The sequence below is a fragment of the Hyperolius riggenbachi genome, chromosome 1 (genome assembly GCF_040937935.1).
Source record: "Hyperolius riggenbachi isolate aHypRig1 chromosome 1, aHypRig1.pri, whole genome shotgun sequence".
NCBI lineage: Eukaryota > Metazoa > Chordata > Amphibia > Anura > Hyperoliidae > Hyperolius > Hyperolius riggenbachi.
The window spans coordinates 270,119,839-270,136,068 of NC_090646.1; the positions used below are offsets into that span (position 1 = coordinate 270,119,839).

The 16,230-nt window shown below is 44.2% G+C and overlaps 1 protein-coding gene across 2 annotated transcripts in view; it reads right to left on the reverse strand.

The window, feature by feature from the left end:
• Positions 1-16,230, reverse strand: part of CCNI (cyclin I) — a 131,445-nt gene that overhangs the window by 44,194 nt on the left and 71,021 nt on the right. The window contains exons 1-2 of one of the 2 annotated variants that reach the window (XM_068233555.1): positions 8,189-8,522; positions 3,249-3,405 (exon numbers count right to left, since the gene is read on the reverse strand). In XM_068233555.1, the coding sequence (XP_068089656.1) occupies positions 3,249-3,362 (114 nt within the window). In that variant the 5' untranslated portion in view covers positions 3,363-3,405; positions 8,189-8,522. Of the gene's footprint in view, positions 1-3,248; positions 3,406-8,188; positions 8,523-16,230 lie in introns of those variants that run through there. The other variant, XM_068233556.1, reaches the window with a different exon arrangement.

Below are 16,230 nucleotides of genomic sequence, written 5' to 3' on the forward strand. Positions count from 1 at the left end.
ACACAAAAAAGGTTGAGGTGAGCCAACAGATAGCAATAATTCTGTTATAATGAGTTGTTTACATTTTTATTTTTTACAGTACTGTATATTCTATTAAATTTGCCTTGATATAAGAGTGCATTTGATTACAAGCATGATTCCGGAACAAACTATGCTTGAAAACCAAGGTTCCACTGTAGTCATATTTGTGTATGTTGGGGGGGGAGGGCATTTAAGTTCAACCTCTAGAGCCTTATTGCATCTCAATTCAGAATGATTTAAGTTTCTTCTTCAGACATGATTAGAACTGGATCAGACAGTACGGTTCTGATCCAGTTCTGTATCATGCCCGACGAGGAAGATTTGAAAGCCTGCAAAGAAATCTTGTATTGTTAGTCATTAACGGTATTAGCTAAACAAAACAACTATTTTTGCCATGTCTTCGGATTATATATTTTAATGAGACAACCTTGGCACTGAGCACAAGCAATTGACAGGATGTGCAATAAAAAAAAAAAAATATATATATATATGATGATGTCCATTCACTAAGATAGAATACGCTTGCATGGCTGGCATTTGACAACCAACAGCAAACAGTAGGAAACCTCAATACAAAATCCTTATTCAAATGCTAAGAAAATCCAGTCACATTTTTGTAATATCTAAAATAAATGCTGGAGTGAACAGGGCCATTAAGAATACAGAGAAGATAGAGGTTAAGTTCAGCATCATATGACAACCAATCCAATTTAGTAACATTCCAAATGTGTTAGTTATGGTATGTTTTTCTTTGCAGAATATTTTTGTTTATGTAAAAAAAAACAACAACAAAAAAAAAAACCTGACGTTTCAGAATTTCTTGCGATCAACATTCCTGCCGACACGAATGTGCACAATAAACTCATTCACTCTAGTCTTGTGAAATAAGGAATACCACATAGTCAAACAGAACATGCATGAACGTGTGCCTACAGAAAATACGCAATAGAGATATATAAAAACAAAACAACCCAGATGCTTGGCTTGCTTGCCTTAGGTCAGCTAATGACGCAGTGTCTGTTTTTCATCATAAAAAGGGATGATCATAAATATACTCTGGAGGTATAATGCATTTTATCAGACCAATCCAGCTAAATCTTGTTTATTTGTCATTTACATGCCATAATTTGTCAGCTAAATAAGTATTTTTTGGCATTATAAATATGCAGGGCAACCACACTGTCTAATGGGTTATTTTGTAATGTTTAAAGGAAGAAAATATATCATTTTCTTTCCCAGGCAAATTGGATAATCACTGGTTTATTCAAGCATGCCTGGAATTTTTTTTTATAGTTTTGGATAATGTGGGATTGGAGTCAGAACTTATTTTGCATTCTTGCCGGTGTCCAGTGGCCCTACTTCTGAAAATGACCATCACTTCCTTTCCAGAAAGGAAGTTGAGGAATCTCAGACACAGTAACCAAAACAAATATACATTTTACAAAGAGGGGAAACTTATATTACAACTAGTTTTTACAATCTTTCTTCATTCCCGGTCCCTGTGACTACAGGTTTTCTTATTAAAGGTTTACCTATTATACCCACAAAGCTTTTTGGAGTCCTGAGATAAGTGAGGAAAATGCACTCCAACAGGCAGCAAAGAAAAAAAGTCCCAGAATTTTTCTAGCTTTTTCCACATTATTCAAGATTAAATACAAGCAATTTCCTGGAATTGGGGAAAGTACCTAAATTATCTACAACAGTTTGTGTCCACATGAACATCAGGATACACGTTTTATGTAGGTAGGTAAAGGAAATTTTAGAAGGCTAAAATCCACCTGTCATAATTATGAGCAATTAAGACATCAGTATGTTCTGGAGATTTCAGCATTCTCTATAAGGGTCAGTTTTAGATAAAATGTGGCCCCAATGAACCCCCCAAAATAGCAGCATTATGTGCCCTACTCCTTTTAGCAGCATTAAATAGCCTTTGTGAATCTCCTGCCACCGCCCCACCTGAATTTGTAGCGGAGTGCACACAGCAGAGCATTGTCACCTGCCTGGCGTGCTACCTCCTTACCAGTAGCAGTGAAGCACACTTTAATGTACTATGCGCTGTATTCACTCTGCAGTTAAGGAAGGCGTGTGTGTGTTTATCCTTGGTTAATATACGTGTGTGTGTATGTGTGTGTGTGTGTGTGTGTGTGTGTGTGTGTGTACACGTGTGCGTGCGCGTTGCTCACCAGGGAAGGGATATCACTTTTTTTTCTTTATTTAGCTGTACTTTCTCATATGAACATGTGCTTACATTGGTGATGTCTCAAAACACGGTGTGCTGATCGTACAGTGTTTGAACTACTTCTTTATCTATGTTCCCCACCATTATTTGTTTTTTTACTACTATATGCCCAGAACTGCAGAAGATGTTGGCGCTATATAAATAATAATAATAAATTGGAAGTGTGCCTGTAATAGCTACCTCTCCTCGCCCTAGCTTGAGTCCTCGTGTCTCCCCAGCCACTTTGTAACACCACTAGAGATCCAGGTTCACTGCAGTCACAGGACATTGAGCCTGGTGCTTTAGCAGCATGCCCTGAAGCTGCCAGGGAGATGGGAGGACTTAAAGGATACCACAACTGACATGTGGCATAATGAGATAGACATGGGTATGTACAGTGCCTAGCACACAAATAACTATGCTGTGTTCCTTTTTTTTCTTTCTCTGCCTGAAAGAGGTAAATATCAGGTATGTAAGTGGCTGACTCAGTCCTGACTCAGACAGGAAGTGACTACAGTGTGACCCTCACTGATAAGAATTTCCCCCTTTTTTATCTCTTTCTTGCTCTCAGAAGCCATTTTCTTCTAGGAAAGTGTTTTATAGTTGGAATTTCTTATCAGTGAAGGTCACACTGTAGTCACTTCCTGTCTGAGTCAGGACTGAGTCAGCGACTTACATACCTGATATTTACCTCTTTCAGGCAGAGAAAGAAAAAAAAGGAACACAGCATAGTTATTTGTGTGCTAGGCACTGTACATACCCATGTCTATCTCATTATGCCACATGTCAGTTGTAGTATCCTTTAAGCTAGAGAGGAGAAGTTTCTATGCTTCCCAGCATGCTTCCAATGAGTGCTCTGCATATGGGGTGGGGGGATAGGTTGGCCCATCAGCAAGTTGCATTTGGTCAATTTTTTTAGGTAAAAAGTAGCAGTGTGGAGGGCTTATCTACAAGTATTTATTTGGTGATGGAGAATTTATTCTCTAAATCACAGTAATAATAATCCTACCTGGTTGGTTGGTGATCTGTGCACGCACACCTTCCACATCTGGGCTTCTCTAGAGACTGCCCTTTCCAAAAGAAGGGACAGTCTCTGGCTCTCCAGGGGTCCAGAATACTTCATGGTACCCCTTGGATACACCTACCACCCAACCGGATACAGCTACCTGCAATAAAAGAAAAAACAAAAAAATATGTACCGGTATATCAAATACAGTACAATAACCTGGTAACACCGAATCCTTTTTCACCACACAGGGCTATGGTTGCCTCTAAATTTTGAATAACAAGCTTTGACCCCCTTTGATCTTACTAGTGACTTAAAATCTGAAAGAAATCATGTTCGTTAGTTGAAGATTATGGGTATGATTACTGGAATTGAACTTTTCCAAGAGAAAAAAAAAAAGGAGTTTTCACGCCGTTTCCGGGGATTAGATGCTGGCATCTTAAAACTGCTCACCCTCTAATTTAGCCTGTCTCAAACTTTTTACCCAGGAGTAATACTGCAAATAATTTTTGGATCTCAAGGAACCCCTGCATTTATTTTGCTGGAGGCATGGTCTTCAAAAGTAGGTGTGGCTGTTTATTTTACTACCCCTTATTACAGTGTCTCCTTATTCTAGTGCCTTTTTAAATGTGCTGATTAATACTTTAACCCCCAGTTTAGTGCTTCTTTTTACAGTACTCCCTATTATAATTTGCTCTATTATACTACCCCCATGATGGGGAAAATGCAGAGGAACCCCAGTAGATTATTCAAGGAACCCTGGGTTGAGAAAGCCTGCTCTAATTCCTATAAAATACAGGTACCACCCACTCATGCAGACACGTGTTTTCTACTGCAATGCAGAAATGCCGGGAATTTTAGTCTGGAATGTATTGCTATAGCGGATCCATGATCCGGTGCCTGGATGAGTACGGCCGCACCGGCTAAGTAGCTTGGAGCCGATCGTGGATGAGCTGCTTCTGCTTACAGTGTAGGGGCTGCTGTACTCGTGCAGGCACAGTACAGCAACACTCATACATGGCAAGGAGCATGGCCAAATGAACATATCCAGCAAAGTCTTGCCAGATATGTTCAGTGGGTCTGCGTGGGGTAACAGTGGTGTTGAGAAGGGCACCAGAAGCCTCTGGACTATCCAGAAGCTTCCGTCTACCTAGGTAAGTATGTCACTTATTTTTATAGTCTCAGGTACAACAGGCAACATAGAAAACATTAATTAAATGTAGTGGGATGTGGGTGTCGAGGCACCGTCTAGAAAAAGGCACAGGAGACAAAAGTGAGAGCCCAACCGACCACAGGAAGCAGGTGGAGACAATAAACCTGACTCCACTCGGGGAGGTCACTGGGGACTTGGATGCGGTCGCTCTCCTTGGTAAAAGAAAGCAGACAGATATCCACCGTGGTACAAACCACGTGTGTTCTGTCTCCACCCAAACAACGGGTGGCGTATTGGGGTGCAAATTGCACAATTTGGGTGAAAGAGGCGCCCTGGTGTTTTATAAAAGCATCTAAAAACAGTTTAAAACAACCTGAAATAGGAGGTGGCTTACCTCAATGACAAAAAAAATCTGTGTTAACAAAAGATTTTATTAGTAGCACAGGCAACGCGTTTCGTGACCTGAGGAAGCAGGCTCAGACCTGCGAAACACGTTGCCTGTGCTACTAATAAAATCTTTTGTTCACACAAAGATTTTTCGTCATTGAGGTAAGCCACCTCCTATTTCTTGTTATTTTAAACTGTTTTTAGATGCTTTTATAAAACACCAGGGCGCCTCTTTCACCCAAATTGTACATTAATTAAATACTTCAAATGTATAGCTTTAGCACCTTCACTCTGCACTGACAATATCGGTTTCCCAACAAATTATCATTTATCTTCAATATGTGTTGTGATCTGGTGATGGGGTCCACAGAACTCTTCGCTAGTTCAAACCATTGCTTCTGTTCATTGAATGATGTGAGGCCTGGTTATACAGTATCAGATTACTCACAGTGCATAAAGACAGAATGGAAAATACTCCAAGCTGCAATAGCGAAAATAGGAGGAGGAAGAGCACTTTCACATATCCACTGCTTTAAAAATGTGCTCCAATGCAAAGGCATGTGACCGTCAGTACAACTCTAACGAAAATCCATTAATATAATTAAGAATATTGGCCGTTTTGACTGAACACTGACCTGACGTGTATTCCTTATCTATGCTTGGAGTGAGGGGGGAGGCTGGGGATTTGCATCCTCCTGCATCTCTCTGCTCTCTCTTACCAGTTCAGGGAGGAGATGGAGAGGGTAACCTCTGTATTCAAAAGGAGGTAGAAAAAAAAAAAAAAAAAAAAAAAGAAGGAGTAGCTGGAGCCCCTCCCAGCACACTGATGTCTACTTCCTGTCTGTAGGTTATGATAGCTCACAGACTGCTGTTCAGCCAAGCTGCATTTGACATTCACAAAGAAAGTCAACATTGCAAACACAGCAACCCAGGTAATATGATAAAACAAAAAATTAATACAAAAAATAATAATCCAAAAACAATTCCTTTTCAATGCATAGAGCTTTGTGTACTGCAAATTAATATATTTAACTCAATCCATGGGGGGGAAAAAATGTTTCACTTATTCTGTTTCACGGCGGGGAAGGCGAAGCAGAGTACACGTTGCCGAAGCAGAGTAGAGTACACGAAAACAGAGTACACGAAACTAACCTGCGGGGATTGGAGGACACTTGGGGAGCTGCAAGGGCACAGGAGGACTGCAGGGGGCTTGGGGAAGCCCCAGGTAAGTGAACCCCCCCGGGGTTAAGGTTCACGTTAAGGACAACCTGTATCACCACTCTGTCTCCCCCTCTGCTCTCCTGTAGTCCCATAGGAATTAGTATAGAACTACAAAGAAATGGCTGCCCGAGTGTATATTCAGTATACACTGGAAAATGTTAGCCATTTTTTGTAGTCCTTTAGTGATTAATAAGGGACTATGGAAAATGGCTGCAGAAGTCCCAATGGAGGGGAGGAAGAACAGATACATGGGCCTGGACCTAATGAGTGAAGGGTAGCCACTTATGCCAGCAACCGCCACCACTATGTCAGCAGCAGCCACCACTGCACACATGGCATATGGTGTATTTCCTGTGGAAAGGTTTTATTTGACAAAAATGTAATAGGCACACTGTAACTAGGGGGCAATCAGAAAAAAATTGGGGTTTAATTTTGCTAGTTCGACCCCCTAGCTATCTTAAGACTAGTGATATGGTGCTTGGTCGAAAAAGTTTGGACACCCCTGTAGCATTGCATTAGCAAGAACTTTTTCAGATCACTAGCGCTTAGAAAAGACTGCTAGTGGGCTTGAGGCCTTACCTGCGGCTTCCACCAGCCCCCCCATAGGCTGCAAAGTCCCTTGGCGTCCTCTGGGTCCCCTCCATGGGCCCGCTGGTGGCCCAGTTAGGCTGACGACTTTGGCCGAAGCCGTGCACATGCGCGGCCAGTCCGCGCACCCAGCCCAATCACGTGCACATTGCCATAAGCCTATTGCACATGTGTGGTTCTCAAAAAAAAATGCACTGCGTATGCGCAGAAGGCTTACAGTGATCGAGCCAGGTGCGCAGATAGGCCACGCATGTGCAAGGCTTCAGCCAAAGTTGTCAGCCTAACAGGGCCACCAGCGGAACCAAGGGGGGAACCCAGAGGACACCGGAGGGACATCACGGGCTATGGGGGGATGGAGGAAGCCGCAGGTAAGGGCAGATTTTCATTTAAAAGCTCTGCTCAGAGCCTAGGTAAATTACAAATCAAATCTACTTACCTCAGGCTTCCTCCAGCCCCTTGCAGCCGTCCTGTGCCCTCACCGCAGCTCTGGTGGCTTCCGGAGTTGCTTGCACTGGCATCATCCGGGCTGTACTGCGCAAGTGCAGAACTACTGCACTTGCGCAGTACAGTCCAGATGATGTCATTGCGACTGAGAGCCGCTCGCGCAGGTGCAGCGGGCATCTTGCGCCGGAGGGGACCCTGGGCCACCAGCGAGGAGCAGAGCTGTGGCGAGGTCACAAAACAGCTGCAAGGGGCTGTAGGAAGCCCTGGGTAAGTAGACTTTTTTTCTTATAGCTCCTTGGATGTGTCCTTTAAGTGCAACAAAAATTAAATGGCCATTCTACACCAAGACATTATGGGGCAGAGATAACCAACACAACAAAGAATTCAAAGGCAAGCATGGTGTGATGGGTTCAGCATCTCTCATCAGTCCAGACAGCATTTAATTGATGGCTGTTGCAGTTACATTTGGCATTGATTTTATGAATAAAGCCTACAGTGTTAATTGACACCCAGCTTTCAGAAAGATCAAGTATCTCACCATTTCTTGAACTTTCCTAATCCTATTCTGCTATACAGCATATATTGCTTTGTACCATCTAAATAAATGTAAATAGGCTTAAAAAATGAGCAGCAACATAAAACATTCTCAAAGATACTATGAGCCAGGATGTGGCTAGGGGGAGTTACACAGGAGTATTTTACTGCATTCACTTGTATACATGAGGATGATGTCATTGTGTTTCTTTTCTGTTGGTGAACAGCATGCCAAAGACCAAGGCAATGCTGGAGTGGCTCCTTCCAAGAGTAACCATTCAATACGTATTTACAACAATGTAATGAAGAAAGGCAGGTGTACACAGCATATGCAACTGACTGTAAATGAACTGTATGCAATCAGTGGCTAATGCAATTCATTCTGCACACTCATAGGAACTGCTAGGGTCATATATGCAAATGTCAGTCACAAGGGCATAGCTTTCTACAGCAACACTGCACATAACACAAACAACTGCACATAACACAAACAACTGCACATAACACAAACAACTGCACAATGTGTGTGTCCATGACTGCTTGTATAGATAATAATAAATCACGAAATCACATTCATACACCACTTGAAACTGAAAGCCCCTCAGCCACAGCTCACCTCCCCTGCAAAGCTGTAGGTTTCACTGTTGCATTTGGAGATCATCCGGCCCATTAAAAATCAAATAAAAAAACAAGAATATTTCGTATAAAACAGAACCCCCATGTATCTATATGAGGGTTTCTCCTCCTTGTTTCTGGAAGCTGGAGGGGCGCATGATTACTGCCTCTCCTACTTCTCTTCCTGTGTCCTTCTTCTTACAGGGGAGTCAATGGGGGAGGAGGAGAGGAAGGTGAACGGGGAGAAAATGAGAAGAATGAGGAAAAAGAGAAAGAAAGGAGGAAGGGAGGACTACTTTACTTCCTAAGGGGGTGGGGAGGGAAAGAAGAAGGACCGGTAGAAGGAGGAAGGATCTATACGCTGGGGAAAGGGCTGACAACAAGGAGGGAGGGAGGGGGAGTAGCCAGTAAAGGAAGCGCAGCTCAGGCTGTAGATTAGAGTGCAGAGAAATAGCAGATTTGTTATGCTGGCTCTGTTCTGGGAACTGAAGTAAGAGGTATACGGAGGCTGCCATATTTATTTGCTTTTAATCAATACCAGTTGCCTGGCAGCCCTGCTGGTCTATTTCTCGGCAGTAGTATCTGAATAACACCAGAAACAAGCATGCAGCTAGTCTTGTCAGATCTGACATTAAGGCTGGTTTCACACCAGGACGTTGCGTTTTAGGGGACGTTATGGTTGCATAACGTGCCCCTAACGCAACGCCTGGTGCTCCCTGCTTTGGACGTCGGAGTGAGCCGTGTTGTGCAGCTCACTCTGGCGTCCGTGATGCCGTGATGCGTACTCTTGTGCGCATGCGGCATCACGTGGTCCCGCCCGGCCAATCGCCGCACAGAGCGGCCGCTCCAGGAAGTAAACACTGCACGTCACTGAGTGCAGTGAATATTAATTAGCCATGTGCCTGGCCGCTCTCCGCTCCTCCCCAACGTTACTGAGCATGTGCAAACAGTCTAACGCGGCTCTGCCGCTTATAAAGTACTGCATGCAGTACGTTGTCTTATGGTGCAGCGTTACTAAGTAACGCAACGTGGGCACTGTGAACAGCCCATTGATTTTTCATTGCTGTGCGGTGGGCTGCGTTACAGGCTGCTCTAACGTGCGCCTGTAACGTCCCACTGTGAAACCAGCCTAAAGTCTGAAACACCTGATCTGTTGCATGCTTGTTCAGGGGCTGTGGCTAATAGTATTAGAAGCAGAGGATCAGCAGGGCTGCCGGGCAACTGGTATTGCTTAAAAGGAAATAAACATGGCAGCCTCCATACACCTCTCTTCATTTCTTCTTTAAGGTGGCCACGCACCATAGATTTTTTTAAATATCTGTTCAATTTAAGAATTGCAATACATTTTTCTTACTGATTGTAACATTTCAAAAATATGACCAATGTACCACACACCTATGTTCAATTTTTTCCTCAATTATGATAAAAATGATTGGAAAATCCAACACATGCCATACAATCTTTAGTAGAAGTTAAAGATAAATATCTGGCATTCTGGATTGATTTAAATAAAAAAAAAACAGGAAATCCGATCGTATTTTTCAGTCGAATGAAAAAAAAGCTTTCGATTTTTTTCCGAGAGATCGTTTTTATCGAATTACTGTAAAATCGGATCATTTTATTGTATAGTGTGTGGCCACCTTTACATAACAAACATGCACAAAGTACACCAGAGAGCACAAACATGTTCTATAGCCTCGCCAGTTATTACTGATATGGGTCATTTTTATCTGGAAAGCAGGGAACACACTTGCAGGAATCGTGCGTGTTTTGTCATCAGGGGCAGAAAGTGCAGGGCTACAGTGGCTAAGTCAATAGCCACACTCGGGAAACATTTGTTTGCGTTCTCATTTTTTTCGGCACATTTTTAGGGCCCTTTCCACTAGCGCTAAACGCTAGCGATTGCGCAAGTCCCTAATGTTTTTCAGCGATCGTGATTTTACAATGCATTGCGTAGCAAAATTGCGGTAAAAATCGCTCCGTGGCGTGATTGCGGTTTTGGAAAATCGAATGGATTTTTTCAGCATGAGTTGTCAGGAACGCTTCCTATGGAGAAGCACTATGTATGCTTTTTATTCACGTTTTTAATGCGTTTTGAGGTCAAATGTCTGTGCTGTTGTATTTCCACTTTCTGTTTGCTTCCTATATAAATGCTAGTGTGTTTCACTTCCTTCTGATGGAGTAAGTCACGTTGAAAAATGGAGAACTTCAACATTGAAGATTTGATTGTTAAAGGGGTTCTGTTTACCTTTTTAAAAGCAAAAACTGCCACTTACCTGGGGCTTCTATCGGCCTCCTGCAGTTGGAATGTCCCGCGCCGTCCTCTTCCGATGCGCCGTTCCCCGCCGGCAGCACCAGTGTAATTATTCATCTAACTAGATGAATAGAAGTGTGGCTGCGTGGCCGTGGCCGCACGCGTGCTCACTCCCGCACGCGTCAGTGGGAGCTTACAGCACAGGCGCAGTATGAAGTTTTCCTGTACTGCACCTACGCAGTAAGCTCCCACTGCCTGCGCGCTGCCACCGCCACGCAGCTGCACTTCTATTCTTCTAGTTAGACGAATAATTACACTGGTGCCGGCGGCGGGGAACGGCGCATCGTAAAAGGACGGCGCTGGACATTCCAACTGCAGGGGGCCGATAGAAGCCCCAGGTAAGTGGCAGTTTTTGTTTATAAAAAGGTAAACAGAACCCCTTTAAAGAAAATCTGTAATGAAAAAAAAACTACCTCGGGAGGGGAAAGTCTCTGGATCCTAATGAGGCTTCCCCCGTCCTCTGGTGTCCCGGCAATCCAGCGCTGCAGCCCCCTGAACAGCAGCGAGGTAAATATTTACCTACTGCAATCCTGCGCACCAGCGCCTCTCCATTCGGGTTAAGGCGGAAATAGCCAAACCCGATCGTATCGGTCTACTGCGTAGGCGCGATCCACCTTACCGCAATGAAGAGCTGTAGCACCTGCAAAAAAAGACTGAGGTGGGGGCGGAACTACAACAAATTTATTAAGTAAATGTCCTATGGGGTAGAGTGGGCTTTTTTTGTCCTCGGACAACAGGTTTTTTATTATTGAAGTACTAAAATTTTAACTGTTTATAGGTTCCCTACCTGCCTTCAATACAGCGATCGCTGGTGGCCTCGGCCAGCTTCCCCTGTATTCTATAAAATAGTTTGGGGGTGCCTGGTGGTTTGCTGGTTTGCTCAGGCGGCTACGCCCTTAACAGACTAAAGGTCTGGGGCTGAGGCTGAAGATAATATGCACATATGCGAAAAATATATAGTTTGCGAGGGATTCCCTATTGCTTACTTTCCTTCCTCTCCGCGCCGGCTGTGTTCCACAATGCCGGTCTTCTTCTTCTCTTCCGCCTTCTGCGTCTCAACTCGGAGTTCCTGAAGATGTCACTTCCGCCGGAAGTGACGCGACGCCACTCCGCGGCCACCATTGGCTCCACTAGGGGCATAGGCGGAGTTAAACACGGAGAACGAAATTTTAAATGGAATCTCAGCGTTCCTCTCGCTGGCTACGAGATGGAGCGCCGGAGTGCAGTGTCGGAGCAACCTGCTATGAGCGCACAGCATGCCAGTACAGGTATACTGCGGAGACTTTGCCTAATATAATTCCTAACTGCGACTTGCGACTGTGAGGTGCTTTTATCTCTAAGCCTAGACGAATATATGTACTCCAGTACTACTATATGCTTTCTCTTTTTCTCCTGCAGCTTCTTCTGCTGCAACTAGGGATAACTCGGCTCATCAATCAAACCAGCCACGGGCTAGAAGGTAGGAGACCTTTTTTCTTAGGTAAGTTATAGCCCACAACACTGAGTGCTTTGCAGAAATGTCTACGGAACCTCAACAACCACCGGTGGACGTTTCAGAATTGATTAAACAAGCCGTACAAGATTCCATGAAGGAATACATAGAGGCTCTTCTGGCACAGCCGTCAACATCTACAGAACCTCCACAACAGCCCATAACGATTGAGGATGATCTCACTGCCGCAGGGTTTGACTTTTCATTGGTTGAACCATACGTATGCTCCGTCAGAGAGGCCATACAATGGGAAGACATTAAAGAAGATGAGAATGTAGAAAAACCTAAAAAACAGAAGGAATATTACTACCATCTCAAGAAAAAGGTGACCCCCTTCCCTCTAATGGTTGAGATCGCCGAAGTAATAAAGGAAGAGTGGGAGAAAATAGAGAAAAAGACGCCACTAGCAAATCGTTTAACAAAGCTATATCCTATGAAAGAGGATCAGTCCAAACATCTTGATAACCCTCCGATTGTGGATGCATCGGTAATCAGGTTGGCGAAACCAACTACATTACCTAGGGAGAATGCAGCTTCATTTAGGGACGCTTTGGAACGCAAAATGGATTCAGAGTTAAAGAAAATATATGTATCTTCAGGAGGAGCAACCAAGCCAGCAAAAGCGCTTACTTCTATTGCTAAGGCCCTAAAGACCTGGACCCTCAATATTGAAGAGGATCTAAGAAACGATGTAGACAAGGAGACAATCATCGCGACTCTCGACGAATTAAAGCTCACCGCAGATTTTATGGGAGAGGCTGCGGTGGATGTAATAAGATGCTCCGCTAGATCTATGGTACATTCAGTGGTGGTAAAAAGAGCGCTTTGGCTGAAGGCTTGGTCAGCCGATCCCGCTTCATGCCAGGACTGGTGCAAAATTCCCTATGATGGGGAAAACCTATTTGGCAAAAAAATGGACACAGCAATCCAAAGAGTAACGGGTGGCAGATCAGGCTTAATCCCACAGGACCGGATGATAAAGAAACAGATTCCGCAACAAACTAGATTTCAACAAGCCAAATACAGAATTAATCGCACATATAGACCTGGTCGTGAGTACCGAAGAAACTGGCAAAACCCCCAGATGTCTACTCCTAGGACAACGAGACAACGCACAACGCCCACCAACCAGACGCAGAAGTCTTTTTGATGGTGTCTCCGCCCAGACTTGTCCGGTGGGGGGAAGGCTCAGTCAGTTCGGACAAGTATGGGCGGACAAGATCTCAAACCCTTGGGTGATAAGGGCTATCACTCAGGGACACAGATGGAAATTCATAAAGAGGCCTCCAAGGGACTTCTTTACTCCAACCAAGATTCCGTTAGTAATAGAGAAATGATCCATTCTGACACAATATTTAGAGACTCTATTACTAAAGAAAGCGGTTATACAAGTTCCAGAGGAGTCAAGAGGCAGCGGATTTTATTCCCCATTATTTTTTGTCCTCAAAAAGACAGGGGATTGGTGGTGCCCAGTCCTCGATCTGAGGAAGTTAAACGAGCGTATCCTCCTAAGAAAGTTCAAGATGGAGACACTACAAACCATAACAGCGTCTGTGATGAAATTGGACTGGATGCTATCGGTGGATTTGGAGGACGCGTACTTACACGTCCCCATCCATGCCGATTACCAGAAATTCCTCCGGTTCGCAGTAGGGCCAGTACACTATCAGTTCACGTGCCTCCCATTCGGGATTTGTACAGCGCCATGGACATTTTCGAAAATACTCCTAGCAATAGTCGCTCTACTGAGGTTGAAAGACCTACGACTTCATCAATACTTAGACGATCTACTTCTGTTATCACAAGACGTTCCCACTCTGTTGCGACACAGACAGACATTAGTGGATACACTTCAAGACTTTGGCTGGAAGATCAACCTAGCCAAAAGTCAAATGGAACCAACAGAACAAATGATTCTTCTTGGAGCCCTAATCAAAATTCAGGAGAACATTATAATGTTACCCGAAGACAAGGTAACTATACTGAAAGCAAAGATATGTCAAGTACAATCAGCAAGTTCAATTCCAGCAAGACAGTGCCTCAGCCTAATCGGATACCTAACCTCGACCATACCTATGGTCAGATGGGCTCAATGCCACAATCGATCTTTCCAATTCGGGTTCCTCAAACAATGGAACAAGAAGAGTATGTATCAGTCTATACTGATAACAACCACGATGAGGCACAGTCTGCAGTTGTGGTCTGTAGAGACCAATCTGAAGAAGGGCCATCTCATCCAGCCCAACCAACAGGTCATGATCACATCTGACCGATGCCAGCATGAAAGGATGGGGAGCGTTCTGTCAACAACGCACGGCACAGGGAGTGTGGGCTACACCCCAAACGTCGACACCAGCAAACATTCTCGAATTGAGAGCAGCTTACCAGTCGTTACTAAGCTTTCAGAAGTTAATACAGGGGAAGACAGTAGTTGTCAGAATGGACAATAAGACGGCAGTCTCTTACATCAGACGTCAAGGGGGGACGAAAAGTCGGAATTTTTTTACAGGAGACAGAAAAGATCTTTCAGTTTGCGGAAGCTAACCTCTGGAATATCAAGGCACTTTACATTCCGGGTCCGGAGAACGTGAAGGCAGACTATCTGAGTCGACACACGCTAGACAACTGCGAATGGAGCCTGTGCGAGAATGTTTTTTTCTAGATATGCAGCCAGCTTGGTTATCCTCAAATAGAGCTAATGGCTTCTCAAACCAATGCAAAATGCAAAACCTTCATGGCCAGATACCCATGCAACCAAGCCATAGCCATAGATGCAATTACGGCCCCTTGGGACTTCAAGATCGGCTATGTCTTTCCACCGACTCCGATGATCTCCCAGCTTCTCACAAGACTTTTGAAAGAGAAGGTAATGTTGATTACGATCGTACCCTATTGGCCGAATCGTCCCTGGTTCCCTCTCCTCTGGGAGCTGAAGTTACGATCTCCTCTTCCCCTCCCTATCAGGAAGGATCTGTTACAACAGGGAATAATCTATCACCCGGATCCCCGCAGATTGAACCTAATGGCCTGGGTGTTGAGGGGAAGAGGTTAGAGTCATTAGGGTGCAACCCTTCGGTAATAAACACTATGCTAAAGGCTAGGAAAGCCACGACAAATTCAACTTACAAAAGAGTCTGGGATAGATTCGAAGAATTTGCACACACGGAACAGTTTGACCCACTAGTACCGCAACCACACCATCTCTTAGCTTTTCTCCAAAAGGGATTGGAGAAAGATCTAGGATATTACACAATCAAAAGTCACATCTCTGCAATTTCAGCTCTAACGGGTACTTCATGGGCGAATCACCCATTGCTCAAGCAATTTGTGAGAGGAGTAATGAAACTCAAACCTCCCAGGAAGAACTTATTTCCCAAATGGGATTTACCTTTAGTTCTACAAGCCTTGACAAAAGAACCATTTTTCCCTTTGGAAAAATGTTCGTTGTGGAATCTAACACTGAGAACAATATTTCTCGTAGCCATAACATCAGCCCGTAGGGTTTCCGAAATCCAAGCTCTAGGTCATATGGAGCCGTATCTCACATTTTTTCCAGATAGAGTGCTATTGAGACCAATCCAGAGATTTATTCCAAAGGTGACGACAGTTTACCAATCAGGATTGGACACTTCCAGTTTTTCTACAGGAAGACTCCCAGTCCATTTACCCACTGGACATTGCAAGTTCATTAAGGTTCTATCTAGAGGCCACAAAGGACTTTCGTAATTCTGAGAGACTATGGGTAATCCCATCAGGTTACAGAAGAGGCCAACCAGCCACAACGAGAACAGATGCGTCATGGATAGTTAAAACTATTCAAGCAGCTTATAGAAATATGGGACTAAAGCCACCTGAACAAATTATGGCACACTCTACCCGTAGTGTGTCAACTTCATGGGCGGCCATAAATAGGGTGCCGGCAGATAAAGTCTGTCAAGCAGCCAATTGGTCAAGCATAAATGAGACACTATCGCCTTGACCTAGCCGCCCAATCTTCTGTAACATTCGGTAAATCTGTACTGAACTCTGTTACTGTGTGAATATGTAATTAAAGGGACACTTAAGTCAAACAAAAAAAATGAGTTTTACTCACCTGGGGCTTCCAATAGCCCCCTGTAGCTGTCCGGTGCCCTCGCCATCTTCCTCCAATCCTCCTGGCCCCGCCGGCAGCCACTTCCTGTTTCGGTGACAGGAGCTGACAGGCTGGGGACGCGAGTGATTCTTCGCGTTCCTGGCC